General features: G+C 55.6%; 1 protein-coding gene across 2 annotated transcripts; it reads right to left on the reverse strand.

Annotated features, from left to right (window-relative positions):
- Positions 1 to 4,679: 4,679 nt before the first annotated feature.
- Positions 4,680 to 17,103, reverse strand: AJM1 (apical junction component 1 homolog). 2 transcript variants are annotated; one of them, XM_066610823.1, is made up of 3 exons: positions 14,954 to 17,103; positions 8,655 to 8,740; positions 4,680 to 8,015 (listed from the first exon to the last, which is right to left on the reverse strand). In XM_066610823.1, exon 3 carries the CDS (start codon positions 7,948 to 7,950, stop codon positions 4,708 to 4,710), a length of 3,243 nt encoding a protein of 1,080 aa, XP_066466920.1. In that variant the 5' UTR covers positions 7,951 to 8,015; positions 8,655 to 8,740; positions 14,954 to 17,103; the 3' UTR covers positions 4,680 to 4,707. The 2 variants fall into 2 exon arrangements, with proteins under 2 accessions (XP_066466920.1, XP_066466921.1); XM_066610824.1 differs by lacking the exon at positions 14,954 to 17,103 and adding an exon at positions 11,745 to 11,850.
- Between the last annotated feature and the right edge of the window lie 6 nt (positions 17,104 to 17,109).

The following is a 17,109-nucleotide window of genomic DNA, read 5'->3' on the forward strand; positions in this document are numbered from 1 at the left end:
AACTGTGCCATGGGAAACCAGCAGGACTCCATCCAGTGCCACTGTGTGAAAATACAGGGCTAGTCCTGTTCTGCACAATGTGGAAACTTCAGTGTTATACCATTTTTTTTTCTTTTTCTCTTTTCTTAAAAAATGAAACAAGTAGAACATGCACTCGTCTAAGAAAGTCTCTCCTGGATCAGCAAAATTATCCTGGGGGAACAAGACACTGCAGGCAGCAGCTGGATGACCAGTCCTGAACTGAAGAGGCATTAGGCAGCCAAAAAAGATCCACTCTCTCCTTGGACAAAATACGTGGCCAAAAAAGTTGAAGAAAGTTCCTGTCGTAGGTTGGAAAACAGCCTCTGTTTTCCAACTGGGGCCTTCAGGCCAAACAAGAACCAAGAAAAAGTGGCATCCACCCCCTGGCAGAGGTCACAAGAGCCACAGCATGGCTGCAGAGGGAAGACCGGGCCAAAGATAGGAAGGCAAAATGAGGCTGGAGATGTTCCAGAGGGATACACCTTACAATCTACCCTTGGAGGGAAAAAAGCAGCTCCAGAAGACCTTCTGCACAAAGGAAACCACTACTCAGCACTGCTAGGTGAATCGTGTCCTTCAGTGGTTTGACAGATCTGCTCCTCCTTTGGTCTCTGTATTGTCAAAATCAGCACCGGCAATGCCCTCCCCCAGCAGCCCCTATTGCTAAGAAGTCCTGGAGGAATTCCATGCCTCTGGCACTTGCCCGTTGGAAAGTGCTGGAGCTCTGAACAAAAGCTCAGCTCAGTGAGGTGGAAGCACCAGCCTCTCCAAAACTCTCCCACCATTGCAGCCAAATTCCAGATGGGGCATGGCATTCAGAACTTGGGAGACTTAAAATTGGAAAGCTCCCATTGGCAAACTAATTTGAAATGCAATTATTGATCAGGGAGGGAGGGAAGGAGAAAGATTGCTGAATGCAGGCAAAAAAACATTGACTTCGTCTGCAAGGAAAGGGGGCAGTCACTAGAAGCAGGTTCAACCAGGACTTAATGGGTTGGTGGGATCATCACTCCCCATCAGCTACACCAGGAAAGAACTGGGGGCCAGAAAAGTCCTGCCCTTAAACTTCCACACCCCTCCCACTCCAGGATTGTCTTGCTGCAGTGACACTTGTCCATCCATGCAAATCCATCATGCACCCACCATCCTCCTCCCTCCCCACAATCCCCAGCCTTGTCCAACATCAAGCCCCCCACCCCACACACACACCCCTCCTGTCTCCATAAACCCAGGGCGCAGCAACAATGCATTCAGGGTTTCCCAAACCCAATACCGGAAATGCCTTTTTAATCTGAATTCAAAACCAGATGCAGGCAGCACTTCACTTTTCCAACCCAAAACAGTTTACTTCGACATGTTTAACAGGCACTCATCACTTGGCCTCAGATGAGTTCACCTTCCACGTCGCTGAATGAGTCACTGTCTTAAGCATGCCTTTAAGGGCAGGCCATTTTGCATGGGGAATGATGGTGTGATCCAGTTAGGCTGTATCAGAATGATTCCCTCAGAAGAGATGGGCTGAGAGGGGGGAAGAAAGCAGCAACTAATGCAGAGTTGCAACCGGTCGACGGAAATGTAAATTTTGTCGAAAACAATTACCGAATTTCTCATGATACACAGCAAGCTTCTTGTGACATACTGATGCACAAGTCTGAGAATGACTGCCTAAGTCAGGGGTGCTCACACTTTTTTGGCTCAAGAGCTACTCTGAAACCCAGCAAGGCCCGGAGATCTACCAGAGTTTTTTTTTACAATGTTCGCGCCATCATAACATATAACATTTATGTGTACAATGTATGTTGGTGTACCTTGAGCCCCACGGAGTATAACAGGACTTACTCCTGAGTAGACATGCCTAGGATTAGGCTGTGAGGCTGCAATCCTAGCCACACTTACCTGGGAGTAAGCCCCATTGAGTACAATGGGCCTTACTCCCGGCGTTTCCTCCCAGAGGCACCTGAAGGGGGGGTCGGCACTCCGCGATCTACTCATTTTGCCTCGCGATCTACCGGTAGGTCGCGATCCACCTATTGAGCACCCAGGCCTAAGTTCTCCACAGAGGGGAAACCAGGTGTTCCAGAGACTAAGGCAAATTCCTTCATCCCTCTGTTGCATGGTTAGAGATCCTAGCAAATTAATTCACCTGCAATCACACACACACACACACACACACTACTCCCCACCCCCCATCCTGTAAACAGAAACAGGTCACCCCTCCTGCTTCCCCCATGCATACATCACAAATGCAAGGCTAAAGCCCTGGGGCGCATCCTTTCATTTGGTAAACATCATGCTCTGAATCTGGGAATGGAATCAATGCTGTTTTACCCCCCTTTGGTACCACTAAAGGGGTTTCCCCTCATCCCAACCTGAGATCATGGCATATTTGGTAAAGGTGGCAGCCCACTGGCACAGCTCAGCAGTTAAGCACTCATGCTTTGGTTCCAAACCCCTGGTATCACAAGGCGGGTGAAGACAAGCCAAATCAACGCAGACCTCACAACAGCCCTATAAGGTACCTCCAAATTACAGGCAGAAGCCCAGCTGAAAGAGATTGCCTCCCCCAAGGACATGTGGCAAACCCAGTGGCAACTGGATTCAAACTGGGACTTTAACTTTTGCTCTTAAAACACCATGCTAATCTTGCACTCTGATGGGCTGTTAAGTCTGATTACCCCTAGTTTCCAGACAACCCATATAAAGGGGGAGGATCCAAGAGTTCAGCTATTAATATTTGGAGGGGGGAGAGAAAAGAGCTCCTCCAGGCTATGCTCAAGGTGCTCTGACCGGAAAGATGGAGCGAGATTCCTTGCTTCTCATCAACTGAGAACTTGAAGCATTTCCATAGCAACCGCATCCCTCTTCTCGCAACTCCTGACCTGGATTTCAGTGGGAGTTTTGGCACCAACACCTCCCTTCCCCCCTGATGGAGAGGGAAAGCAGCTCAGTACCATCTGGCCAGACGGGGCACCCGTCCATCCACAGGTCAAATCAATTCAACCCGTTCACATCTCCATTCCCTACTGTAACCAGCCTGAAGCACGTGTAATGGGAACTACCACAGACTCCTTCCCTGTTTTGCCTCGCTTTCCCATCCTTTGTGTCTATATATAGACCATATGCCTCTCAGGGCAGGGAACTGTCCTCTCATTCTGTGAAATTGAGAACGAGGATGGTGACACGGTTCTGGTGTTAAGACTTAGACCTTGAAGATCCAGGTTCAAATTCCCACTCAGCCATCAAGCTTCCTGGGTGACCTTGGACCAGTCACGTTCGCTCTCAGCCTCACCTATCTCACAGGGTTGTTGTGAGGACAAAAGGAAGGGAGGAAGCATGTATACCGCCCTAAGCTCCTTGGAGGAAGGGTGGTACAGAAATGAAAACTGAATAAAAATTAACACACTGACAGCACTGATTAAATCGCTATACATGCCTACCCACTGCAGGAGAGTTGCCATTCCAGTGCCAAAAAAGTGTTGAGGAGGGACCATTATGTGCCCCTCCCCCAAGCTCCTTCAAGGAAGGGTGGGACATTCGTGCAAGGTAATTAATTAATTAATCAAGCAAGCATCTGCAGCGATGAAGAGAACACTTCCGTCCTCAGAGTCACTAAAGCAGCAGGTTGGGGTACCCACTTGCCCTTCAGGATGCATCCAAATGAAATGTATGGACCAATAACCAGGATTTTTTTTTTTTTTTGCCCCCAATGGTGAGCACGGCAGTGATTTCAAGGACATCCTGGCACCAGCAGTTTGCATTCAGTCCTCTTGGGGAAGGAAAGGATCACCTTTATAACTGGGAGGAGGGATCCTGGGAAGGCAGGGGCGATTCCCACCACCAGCTATGTGGACTCCGAAAGGGCAGTGCATAGAATTGGTGGGCACTTGCAGGCCAAGTTGCCCCCCCCCACTCCATGTGCTTGAGACCAGAGCATCCTGAGCAGCCAGGTGTTCCCAGCTGTGCACTCCTTGCTCAGGGCTGGAAGGGGATCTCCACCCTGCCTCCTTACCCTTCCTGGGCGGTGGTCCAGCTTCCCACTTGTGCCTTCACCATGGAACTGTGACTGGATGTCTCATCCCAGGGAAAGGCCATAGCCCAGTTGCTTAAAATACCCCCACCCCTGGATGTGGAGAGGGCAGGATGAAGCTGAAATGACTTGGGGGGGAAGGGGACAATAATTTGGTTGCAGACATTCAAATTTGTACTCTCCAATAAAAATAGAGGTTGCAATTGCAAGGCTGCAATCACAGGTAGGTATGTCATTTGTGCTATTGGGGGGGATTTTTGAACCACTCTTTGGAGGGTTTGACTGCCATCCGTGGTGGCGGCTGGAACCTATTGCCCATGGATACTGGGGGATGTTCCCTAGAACAAATGGCTTGGAGTGGGGGGCACACAGTGTAGAGTTTGGCCAGGACTTGGAAATATCGAGACAAGTCATAACGTTACCTTACAATAAAGTGCAAACGGTTCCAGCTTTGAATTGTGGTGGACTTCTGTCGCCTGGAGTAGACCCCCTTCCCCAATCCTCTGGCCGCTGCTGACTTGTTGAAAGGACAGGAACAGACCAACCACTCACATGAGCACTTCAAGAATAAAACACGCTTCTAAGAAAAGGGCCGTCATAGAGAGGAGCCCTGGACAGAGGGGGCGGAGAGGGGGCGGCACATGATGGTGGTGGGAGGGTCACATGATGTCATCCAGGAGGTTGGGACTGGCCACCCAGTCCAGCGTGCGCGGCTCGGACGCGGCCATGATCATGCACATGAACTGCTTGCCGGTCCGCTTGTCGATGGGGTAGATGGTGGTGGGCGTGAAGCGCCGGTTGCTCTCCACAAATTCGCAGAGCTGCTCGTAGATTTTGGGGAACTCGTGCCGCAGGAAGACCCCCCGGATGCGCAGCTCCCTCTGGATGTTGATGAAGCAGACCTCGCGGGCCTTGCGCCCTTCCTCGCCTTCCTTGTCAATGTCGGCCGTGCCGGGCGGGGGGGTCAGGATGAGCGTCTCCATGTCGCGCTCCTTCTTCAGGATCTTCTTCTCGGGGCTGGAGGAGGCCAAGGCCACCTTGGCGTACTTCCTGACTGTCGGCACCTGCACCTTGGGGGAGGGCCTCTCCGGCACCTTCTGCCCAACTGCCACCGTCACGTTCAGGAGGAAGCACTCGTCCGGGTCGTACTGGTGCCCGGCCTCCTGCAGCTCCCGCGCGTAGTCCCCAAGGTTGTCTGAATAGCTCTCCAGCTCCCGCAGGGACAGGTACGTGGGCGACATCAGCAGGCTCTCCAGGCCAAACTGCAGGAAGTTGTCTGCGGAACCTGAGTTGGGGAAGCCCAGGAAGAGGACCCCACGGCCCCTGGAGAGGAAGCCCACCTTGGCAATGCGCGAGAAGGCCTTGTGCACTTCCCCGTTCTCCCGGCAGAACTGCAGGACATGCCGGCAGGTGCTGCCGATCCGCCCGTAGATGCAACTCTCCTTGTGCGTGTCCCAATCTTCCCGCCGGCAGTTGCGTGAACAGTAATAGGTGTAGCAGCTGTGGCAGGACTTGAAGTAGAGGCAGGCGTTGAACATGGTCTCCGTCCGCCGGCACTTGGCATTGGAGCACATCATCACGTCATCCTCGTCCACGCTGAGGTCTGGGGAACAGTCATCCAGGGGCCTCTCCAGGGGGCTGGAGGACATGGCCACCTCCGCCGTGCGCCGGCCTTGGTCTTTCTGCAGATCCGCATGGAAGGAGCTGGGGCCAGGCTGCTCCTTGGTGGGGAAAGGGTCCAGGGGCTTCCAGGGTTCCGGCTTCTTGGCAGGAAGGCCCATGCCTTCACTGATCAGCCTCCGGAGCTGCTCTGCCAGGTTGCTGACCTCACTGGACTGGCAGACCGAGGGGGGCTTGTAGTCGATGACCAAGTCCGTAATGAGCTCATCCAGCTGCTCCAGGCTGCGCTGGCGGGCGGCACACTCCTTGGCACCGGGCTCCGGGACGTAGGGTCGAGCTTGGACACAGCCCCGGTCTCGGGTCTCCCCTGAATCCAACACATCCCAGCTGGCTGAGCGCCGCTCGTTCTTGTAGAAGCCATTGGCGCGGATGTCATTGTCTGTGATGGTGATCTCTGGGGTGACGAACCAGCCGTGGCGCCCGCTGTCGGTGTGCATCTTCTCAATGAGGGAGTTTTCCGACAGCGAAAGGGCTGCGTAGCGCTTAGGGGAGCTGGAGAGGTTGACCACCACTGGCTGGCGACGGTCGTCTGGCGATAAGGCACGATGCGGGTTTCGGGCCAGCAGGTTCTCATAGCTGCGCCCGCGCCACAGAGGATCCTCTCTGCGCATGTGGGGGGTTAAGATGTTGTCCCAAGACTTGGAGTAGTGCCGCGTGTCCGTGCCAAGCCGGGGAGGGCTGACGCTGTAGCTGGCGTGCCAGGAGGAGAGCATGGCTCGCTGCCCAGGCTGGTGGGAGGGGAAGCGGGACACCTGCCACGTCTGGTAGGGCAGTGCCCCTCTGTCGGGGCAGTACCAGTCATTAAACTGCACAGGAGGAGCGTTACGGGGGTGCGGGTAGGTTCGTGTCATGGCTTCCCGCTCGTGGTATTTCCCATAGTCCTCAGTATAAAAGACGCGGGGGTTGGACCGCAAGGCGGGATAGGCCCGAGAGTCTTCGGCGTAAACAGCGGGCATGGGAGGGGTCCTGGCGGGGTAGAAGCGCGAGTCGTCTCCATAGTACGTTCTGGCAGGGGCTTCTTGGATGGGATACGTCCGGCTGTCTTCCACAAAGTAAGTCCTGGCTGGCAGTGGATGGAAGCTGCTTTGTGGAGGTTCTTCGGCGTAGAACGGCTGGGGAGGGAGGACGTGACCCCCATAAGGGGGAGGATACCCCTCATAGCCAGAGCTCTTGAGAGGAAAGCTGCCAGACTCTTCGGTGTAGAAAAACTTGGTTGGCACGTAGGGGGAGAAAGGGATGCAGCCACCTTCTGGCAAGGCCGGGCCTCCGTCGTAGACTTCAGCAGGGTAGGGGGCCAGCACCCGGTGGTCTCCGCTGTACGTGTCACTGGGCGTGGGAGTCCGCGACATGGACACCTGCCGGCTGCTGGGCACCGTCAAGCCGTGGGGGGGCCCTGGAGGCCTCTGCCATGAGAGCGGGGCCTCTCCGTGGCCGTGCGAGGCCTTGGCGCTGCGGGCCGCGTGCATCACGGTGGCCTCGTCCGGCTTGATGTCCACCCGGCGCTTGACATGGACGCTGGGAGGCGGAGGCCGCGGAGCCGGGGCCTCCTCGTAGCAGTTGGCCCCGGTGACGCAAAGGGGCGAGATCCGACTGCCGAAGCTGCGCTGGGGCTGCAGTTTGATGGGGTGCACCTCGTTCACCAGGGCCTTCATTGGGGCAAAGCCAACTTCCCGGCGTGGGGACGGCTCGGCCCGCTCAGGCTCCCGGGAGACCCGCTGGACCTCTCGTCCCCGCCTGGTGGGCACTGGCGGAGAGCCAGAAGTAGGGATCACCAGCGGGGTGAAGGTGGACTTGACCCGTGGAGCGCTTTTTGACCTGGCACGCCTCTTGGGCTCCACACGGGGGGCCGACTCCTTCGGGGCATCCCTCCCACGAGGATAGGGCTTGCTGATGACAGGTGCATCCGAGGCAACTGCCCTGACAGACGCCTTCCTGCTGAGGGGAGCTGCGGACGGGTCTGGGGCAGGCGCTCGCCGAGAGGGCCGCTCCATGGCGGCGGGCGGTGAGGGTGGCGGCTCGTCGAGGGACTCCAGGAAGTCAAAGCTGCGGCAGTGCCGCTTGTTGAAGAGCTGCGGGGGGTGGTTTTCCAGGGCCGAAGACATGGGACTCTCACATTGCCTGGCAGGCTGGCAGAAGGCGGGTTGGGAGGGGGTGACCGAGGCCACTGGGATGTCCTGATACACGGTAGACACCAGAATATCAGGCGGGTCCGTCCGGGTCATTTTAGATGCAGCTTCCTGCTCCTTCCAGGTCCCCCTCAGATCATCTCAGTGCGAGTCTACAAGCCCTGAAAGAGGAGGAGAGGCAGACAGGGCAGTGTTAGGGGCAGCCGAGTCCCAGGGCGCACACTCACACCCACGGCAATGCATTTCGACTCCAGTGCTGTCCTCGCTAAGCAGCAGAATTGGAAGTGGGAAGGAGGGCCATGGACTCCTCCTGGAAGGGAGCAAGCACCCCTCTTCCAGAATGGTCTGTGGGCGTCTCTTGCATTAAGTGCCCTGGGAGAGCCCAGCCGGATCTGACACATGGGTCTTGCCCAGCTCCCTGCAGCGCTCTCCCCAGATGCCTTTGGGAATCCCCAAACAGTGCACCCAAACAATAGCCCCTTCCTGGTGTTGCTTCTTAAGAACTGATGAATCAACACCAGGGGGTCTATTGGGTAATCATGGGATGAAGCTATCCAAGTTTTGGTGACCAAGCAGAGCCAACAGAACGGGGGGCCAGCGGGGGTCACGGGACATGAGATCTCCGTGAATCGCTCACCCCAACAGCCAAGTCCCCCACGATGGAAACTCCCAACCCACCCCTCCCTGCTACTTCAGAGAGGGATTCGTACACCAGGGAGTTCTGCAGTGGACATGGCACTGAGCTACATGGGAGTCTGCATGTGTCGTCTCCCCCCCAAGCACTCCCAGATTTCACCTACCTGGCTGGGTAGTGGGACGAGGTGCCCAGGACCAGAAAGCAGGCAGAGGCTGCTCTTTCTGCTCCATTTCTGTACTGGTCTCCAGGCTGGAAATGAATCAATAAAGCACACATCAGATAAAGCCCAATACATTCCCCCTTACCCCCCCCCCCCAAAGCAGCCATAACTTCTCTTCAGGGAGATCAGTCCTTGGCATTGCTGGAAAAACATCCTCCCTGGAGAGCTGCTGCCAGTCACTGCCCAGAGGTATCATTACAAACAGCCCTTACAGGATCACACCCTTAGATTAAGGGATTCCCTTAGACCTGCACCCTTTTCTGACGGGTCATGTAGTGGATGCTTCCAGCCAGCTGGGCATTCAGAGCCGTCTCGTGACCACCAAAACGTGGCAGGAACACCCTTTGGAACAGATTCCTTGGATGCGCTCTGTGTGTGCATCCTGGATGCAAGCGCAAGGTCACATCCCATCAGCGACATCACAATCATCTCTGTGAGCCAGGAACGTGGCCCAGGGGCATGTGCAAAGTGCTCGTCGCAGGCGACTGCCCAATCGCATCAATCCTATCCGAGGTTAAAAAGGAAAAAGCCCCCTGGGCCACCAAGAGTCAGGCAGAGCAGCTCTCATTTCAGAAATTAAGCCTGGGTACATTAACGCACTTACATCCCCCTCTGGTGGCGGTGGCTGGTACAGCAAAGTGACATCTCCACGGGGGGGGGGGGGTGTCTCTCAGCAAGCAGTTACAACCCAGGTGAAAGTTGCCAATCTTTTTAAGCAAGTCCTGTGCCTTTAAGAGGAGGTTTGCCTTTACACACCAGCTGATACCAATGCTTAGTCACCCCCACGCTGTGCAAAGGCCTTTTTCCTGATCAGTTGGCAACCCTAGTTTTCAGTTCACCCAACCTGCTGTCTTGTGGCTTGCAAGGGTTAGGAGGGCCTGGGAGGCGGGAGGGGGGGGAAGCCACAAGCGCTGGGGAGGAACTGGTCGGCAGGCACCGGTGGTGTTCACCAGGGGAGTAGCTGCAGGGAGAGAACTGGCACCAGGAGCTGAGTGTACAGTTGCCATGGTTTCAAGACAGGCATGCACACACACACTTTCATTTTGGGTGTGCTGGGGGAGATCCAGGGAAGGGCCTGGATCATGGCTTAGGTCAGCTGCTCACATGGACACCAGAGGCCTGGTGGGAGGCAGAGAGAAACCTCCCCCCAAACCTGCTGCCATGCTGATTCACACATGCACAAAATCACTCGCTGGCCTAGCCCTCCAGCGCAGACTTTGGCCATAGCCACAAACTCGCCGGGCGGGGGGGGGGCTGCATTCTCCAGGCCTCGCACCCCACCTAAGATTCCAGGTTCCGCCCCCAAAATCTGCAATCACAAGTCCCAGAAGTAACCCACCCACCCCGCCCAGGCCCCTGGTGAACCCCCCCCCCACCAGCCAAAGCAACAGGACAGTCATAAGAACATAAGCCCCACTGGCAGCAGCCCTCCAGGGTCCACTCGTATCACCTGCTACTCAAGACTCACTCAGCTGGAGGTGCAAGGGATCAAGGCCAGGCTCTTCCAGTCAAAAAGCGCAGCCTTCCTGCTGAGCCCCAGGCCCTGCCCCTTATAACTCATTTAAACAAGGGTCTGAATTGGGGTTTCTTCCGCAAAGGAGCAGCTCAGGGGGACCCCACACTCTGTGACTACCTACCACAAGGTAGGTAGGCCATCCTTGCTATTAACAGATGGGGGACTGAGGTGGGGAATGGCTTGTCTATAGGCCTGCCACAGTCTTGAGTTTCTCCACCACCAGTTTGGGCACAGAATCCCCCCCTCCTCTTCCTGACCCACATTTGCAGCTTTCTGCTTTTGCCAACCCACCTACAACGGGACCAGCAAACCAACCAACCCAAGAGGCACCATGGAGAGTCTCTCAGGCCTCCCTGTGCCTTAACCAGAAACCTTTAAGTGAGGTTTCCTTGGAGCCCTTGCTTGTCATTTATGCCACAGGGAGCAGAGCATGGACAGAGTGCTTTTTCCCTTTGTCACAAGGAGCCCCTTCCAAACAGTCCAGCTTCACACCTGTTTTGCAAAAATAAGCATTTGGAAAAAATCAGCTACACCGAGGATATCAGAGCTAAGCCAGGGGCAGCCTTTGCCTGAACAGCACGGGGCCCAGCTGCCCCCTGGACATCGCCAGGTCTGCCGGAGACAGACCTGGCTTCATTTGCCCAGTGGCTCCTTGCCAAGGAGAGAGGTCCATCTGCCTGCAAGCTCAAACCTCCCACACAGACACACCCTGCTTCTCCTTTCCAGATGCATGGGCTGCAGAGTGGGTGAGGGAGAAAAAAAAGTACTCTGCCCATGCTCAGAGACACCCTTCCATTCAAACAACATGTGTTTCGAGGGGAGCCCCAAGATGGTGCCCAGCTTTGATGTGGATATCAAGCAACACATGCATTACGACACACACACTTTCCCATTCACAATTGAGAAAGGAAGAGGGGGAGGTTGGAGAGAGGGGGTGCAAAGCTGCACCCATCTTGCAAAGAGGGGGTGGAGGAGCCGTGCAATGAAGAAATGCAGGGGCTGGGGGTGCAGAGAGATTGGATCTGGATGCTCCAAACCTGAAGGGGGGTCCAGCAGTCTCATGTGTTGCAATACGTCATTGCAAGAGAGAGCTTCTCCAAAGTGGGGGGGGTGGCACCCTCTACCCCACCTTTGTGGCAGAGATCCAGGGTGGGGGGGCAAGCTTCCACCATGCAACCCAGTGTGAAACAGGCACTGCACACCTCGCAACCCCCCCCCCATTCCTGCCTGAGCGCTCTCTCCCTCCCTCCCTGCCCCCTCCCCAGGCAGGGATGCCAAGCACCGGTCTTGCTCAGCAATGCCAGCTTGCAGAACAGAGGGGGGCACTGGATGCCAGGGGTGGTCCCCACACTGGCATGGACGGCTCGGGGTGCGATGACTTGCCCTCCCCAGAGAAGGGGGCACTGCCCTCCAGGGACCTCCCCCCAGCCTGGGCACCACCTTGGCACTGCTTCTCCCTCTGCCTGGGCCAAGCTGGCCCCCCCACCCCCGTGCAAGCATGCAGGCAGCCCCCTCACCTCTCCCCCCTGGGCGGAGGCGCCTGCAGCAAAGGCGGCAGCAAGCAGCTCCCACGGTGGGCGAGCTGCGGCCCGGGCACCTGCTCCTCGCTCCGGATCCAGCACCGCAGATGCCAGCCGGTGGCTCGGCAGCGCCCCTAGTGGGGGATCCGCAGCCCTTAAAGGGGCCGCAGCAAGCCAGGAAGTGGGGGGCAGAGGACTCCTGAGCCTTCAAGAGCTGCACAGGCAGAAATTCAACTGGGAAAGCTCCTGGGCACCCGTGGGACAAGGTGTGGCCTGCAGTTGCCCAGTTCTTTTGGAAAGAGGGGCAGAGAACCAAGAGACCCCTGGCTGCAAGGGCATCTATGCTGCCTTAGGACAGACAAAAGCCATGGCGGTTATTTGGGGCTGTCTCAGAATGCCAGGCACAAGGGAGGGTACCAGGATGCAGGTCTCTTGTTGCCTTGTGTGCCCCTAAGTCAATCTGGTGGGCCGTGGGAAATGCAGGAAGGTGGACTAGATGGGCCTTTGGCCTGATCCAGTGAGGCTGTTCTTATGCCCACCTTGTGCCCACTCTGGTGGGAGCAGTGGGCTCCACAACAGGAGTTTTCCCAATCACGTGGTACTTCCAAAAGCATTTTAAACAATACTCTGCTACAACGTACATATTGCAGCAGTAGCCAAATAGGTGCACCCAAGCAAGGCAGGATGGTAATATCACTCCTCTGCTGTTCATCTCCTCCACTTGGTCCTGCAGCTACACTGCACCTCAGCATGAAGGCTCCATTGAGCCATCATGGCTGATCACCCTAAGAGCCTCCAAGAATTTCTCCAGTGCTTTAGTAAAATGCCATCTCAATGAAAGAAGGCCAGGTACAGCCCACCATCCAAAATCTATTTCCATGTGTGCTAGAAACTTGTTCTCCCCCCCCCCCCAAGAAAGGGAGGGAATGCAAATAAGTCCAAAGAATCAAAGCTGAATAGCAAGTTCCAGAATTTTGCTGGAAGGACTGGGCAAGCAGCAGCCCCAGCAACAAGTCACCCCTGCGATGGAAAGCAATCAACCGCTCAATTAAGCATCACACGGCATGTGTGGTACAAAAGTGATGGAGCGGTGGAGAGCGAGTGGCGCGTGGGGAGGTCAGAGGATCAAGGAGATCATCAGAAAATCTATCAGCTGGACTGCAGTTGGCAGACATGTGACAAGCAGACCCTTAAGAAAGCCAGAGGAAGGAGAGTGCAAGAACAAAGCAAATGAATCTGGAGGTTTACTCAGGGGGGAGAGAGAAAGAGTCTCTCTTGCATCAGGGATTTCCCGAACGGGCTTGGTGCTGCTCACAGAGGTGCCCCCAGGGTCCATTGTGCAGGCCTAGCTCTCCACCAGCCAGGAACACGATAGCGAGCAAGAAGCACTTTTGTGTCACGGCAAATGAGGCAGAACGGACCAGGTCAGAGGAACTGGGGCTGCCTCTTTCTTTTAAGCAGCTCTGCTTAGGACAGGCTGGAGTTTGTCCCTCAGGGGTGGCCCCAAGGAATGCAGCAGACCAGTCCTGAAGCCCTGAACGGTGCCAAGCAGAGACTTTCTCCCGCTCACACAAGGTATCATCAGCGTCCTGACCATCATCCGTCCCTTCCCAAGGCCTAAGCCCAGGTTCAAGTCCCCTTCTGTTCCCATTCACTACCGATAGCCTCTATTTCTGTCAGTAAATATGAGGAAATCGGGGTTGGTACCTGGAACCAGGATGACTGCAGAGGAGGTAGGCTGGCAACTCTTAAGCCGCCAGGCATCTACCTCTCCCATAAACATTTGCAGCTCTCAGCATGAGATTTACAGCCTGCCCAAAAGTGCTCCAAAAGCATTAAAAGTGTGGAATAGAAATTGTGGAAGGCGTTCTCAGGGAGGGGCAATGCTTTTTTTTCAAGAGAGGGAGGTATGGGGGGGGCCCACCTCAGGCCTGCATGGGAGCCCTCCTCACATCAGCCCGGGAAGGAAGTTCTGGCCCTGCATTTCTAAGTGTGCAAGGCCTGAGGGCAGCCCAATTTTCTCCAGATTTTGCAAAACAACATCCTCTCTGAAGGAGACCACGGCTGAGGAGTCAGTTCCTGGAAGGAGGGGCCTTTCCCAGTGGCTTCCAGCAGCACCTGCTCCACAAAACCAACCCGCCTCGGTGACTGGGACATGCAGGCAGCCAAGCCTGTGGGCGGACGCTTCTGCTCGCTGGAATGCAGGATGGAGCTGGCACTACAAATACCCAGGGCTGCTGGAACAGGCATCCTATTACGCATCTCCGGCCTCCCTCTGTGTTTGCTCGCAAAAGAGCATCTCCTGCTGCTCACAATTACAAGGTTTGGACCGCTGCCCCTGCGCTCTGCAGCTTGCTTTCAGCACAGAGAATAATTCAAAAGGGGGGGGAACTGGGGGCTCTTTTGGAGAAACAGAGTTCATGTCTTTGCCTTTCACCTGCTCAAAGAGAAAATCAAAAGAAAGTAGGGAAGAGGCCACTCTACTACACAAAGACAGGGAGGGTTGCCATGTTCTTCGCACCAGCAGGCTCTTGTGAGGTTAAGACCTACACTGCAGCCAGGCGCTTAACAAGAGCTACTGCCCCCAGCATGAAACTAGACCACCAGGATGGAGGGAGTGGCAGCAACATCTGTTGAATTTCCACCTGGTGTGCAAGCCCCCCTACAAAGTCAGGGACTCTGTCCTCCTCTGACGTTAGACAATGGAGATTTCTCTCCATGTCAGGAAATGCTTCCCTGATTGGTTTTCAGTGCTGAAAGACAGGCCAGGTCAGTGTGCTGCAAGCAGAGCTTCCCTCTGGTGCCGCCGGCTTTGGGGGCAGGCAGCATTTGAAGCCTCGGGTGGCTGAATTCTTTGTGCCACCTCATCTCCCAGCACTCTGGGACCGGCTTTGCGGTAAGCAACAGCTTGTTTAGTACCATGTCTCCCTCAAGGGCACCAAACCCCCAGGGAAGCAGATCACAGCTATTAGCAATGGGGAGAGAGTGTGGGCCTTCTGTTTGTGCTGGGGCGGCAGAGCAGAACTGGGCGATTTATTAAGTTGGGCACTTAATCCAGCAGAGGCATGTACTCCCAGACCACAATATCTTCTTCCTCCCCACCGGTTCCACTGCTGTAAGTGCTGTGGTGAAACACACACTCACACCCCATCTCCACATCAGCACGAACTCAGTAGATTACACCAAAGTTTGGAGGTTGCACTCACGGAACTGCAGAAAGCACGAGGCGTGGGAGTGCACTCTGTTGCCACTCTGGTCACCACCCTGTTCTGTAGGCTAGCATCTTCTCAGCTGGTTCTCACATGGAGACTGCACCTGTACTTGGAGGTTCTGTTTAGCTGTTGCAGCTAATCACCCTTTAAAAAAAACACAAAAAAACAAGGGAGCCTCGCTGGATCAGGTCATCGGACCCTTCAAGTTTGGCTTTCCAGTTACTAACAGCAGCCAGCTGAGTGCCCCAGGAAGCTCACAACCTGGGCACGACAGGGAACAAAATTCAATCCCCTGCTGCGAGTTTGGCCCTGGCACAAGCAGGTTTCTAGGACAAGAGCCAGTCGGCATCCTTTCTTACAGCGCCTCAGCGCACAAAGTGGCCACTTGCTTGGGTTTTGATTCATTCAGGAGGGCCAAATCCTCCATGCCAGCCAAGTAGAACTTCCACGTACAGTGGAAGTTACCTGCAGGTATCAGATGCTGGGGGACAAAGGGCCAAGAAGGCCGTCGCCTTTCTACCATCCTCGCAGATTCCCCAGAGGCATCTGGCAGCCCCCCCCCCCGCTTGCCTCAGTACCACAGCGCATGCACACAGAGCCTCCCTTGCACCCCCCCAATTGTGCAGTGCCAAGGAGATGCCTCGCTGAGCCACACACCTGCCTGTCAGGTTGCCACAGCAACCCTGCTCAGCTGTGGGTGGGGGAGTGGGAGCGCGTGGGCGGCCAGGGAAGACTCACGCTCATAGACATCTTTTAAAACACTTATCGTGCCGCTGCAATTGCCGACAGCAATGCAGCACACACACCAGTTTTTTTCCCCCAGCCATCTCCAGCCCGGACATGGTGCAGAGAGGCCTTGGCTAGTAGCCGGACAGGAAGAACAATTAAAAAATGCCAGTGGCTGGAGCTTTGCCTCTCCCAGGGAAGCAAGCGCTTTAGAGGAGAAATGCCCTAGAGGCGCATGTCAGATGATGGGGAAGGATGTTAAGCCTAGGGGTGGGGTGGGGCTGTCCTACAAAGCCACTTTGTAGCAGGTGCAGAGCCTTGGAGAGGGGAAGAAGGAGCACTGCCCTTGTCCCAGAATTAACTTGCAGAATTCACTGCCACAACAGGCCACCACATCTACAATGGCACAGAGGGTGAAAGGAAGCTTCACTCTGATGGCTGGAGGTGTCCTGCCAAATTCCTGCTATGAACTTGGTCTAGAGAACCTATGCCCACTTTAAGGCGTTCCCCAGCAATGGCCCTGGTTCTGCCCTGTGGCACTGCTGGACCCCACCCCCACCAGGGGAGCTCACCTGTTCAACCTGCAGAGGTCCTCCTTCCTTCCCTTTTCCGTAACACCTTGGGAGTGGCAGCCACACACCAATCTCCAGTGTCTCCAGCAGTCTCTGTTCCAGAATCCTCAGAAGGGAGGAGAGCTGGGCCTTGCCTGGAGGCGTCTCACAGGGAAACACGTGCTGCCCTGGGGGCCCCACAAGGTCTCCTTCAGACATCCCCACCACCTTCTTTGGCGCCCAGAGCCAAGGCTGTCCACGCCCGCGGCCTCTTTTTTCACTCAGCCTGGGTCATCCTTGCCCTGCCTCCGAGACATGCCTGGCCCAGTCACACCGCTGGTTTCCAGACCAGAAGTGCACACTCTGAGCATGCCAAGAAGTCTCCACTAAGCCAGATGCTTTCTGTGGGTGCCTCACAAGACCCTCTCCTGCAGGCTCCCCCCACAACGGACTCACAGCAGGAGAGTCACACTTTCAAGAGGGCAGTTCTGCCACAGCCCAGGCGCACCAGTTTGTGGAGGAGGATGGCAGGCTTCTCACCCCACACTGAGTCTGCAGGGGGTGTGCTGCTATGCCCACTCTAGGTCCCGAATTGGCTCCATCCCCTCCCAGATGGGCAACCCCAGCGAATGCACAAATTGCAATATGTGAAGGCTCTCTTTGGGCTGCACTGAATCTCCACTAAGCTTCATTCAGTTTTATGACCCTCAATTTTGTCTCTCACTGCCCCACCCCTCTGAACACTGGGGCAGCTCTTCGGCACCATCTGCAGGGACCAGACCCAGACACCCCACTCACTGCTGTTGCACCCCTGGGGTGATGCCACCTCTGGGCCCTGCTTCCTTGTCAGAGCAAGAGCCCTGCCTCTACCCA

The sequence above is a fragment of the Tiliqua scincoides genome, chromosome 16 (assembly GCF_035046505.1).
Source record: "Tiliqua scincoides isolate rTilSci1 chromosome 16, rTilSci1.hap2, whole genome shotgun sequence".
In the NCBI taxonomy this organism is placed as follows: domain Eukaryota; kingdom Metazoa; phylum Chordata; class Lepidosauria; order Squamata; family Scincidae; genus Tiliqua; species Tiliqua scincoides.

Excerpts from the sequence above, each read along its gene's own strand:
- AJM1 (XM_066610823.1), bottom strand. The coding sequence starts at position 7,950 with ATGACCCGGACGGACCCGCCTGATATTCTGGTGTCTACCGTGTATCAG.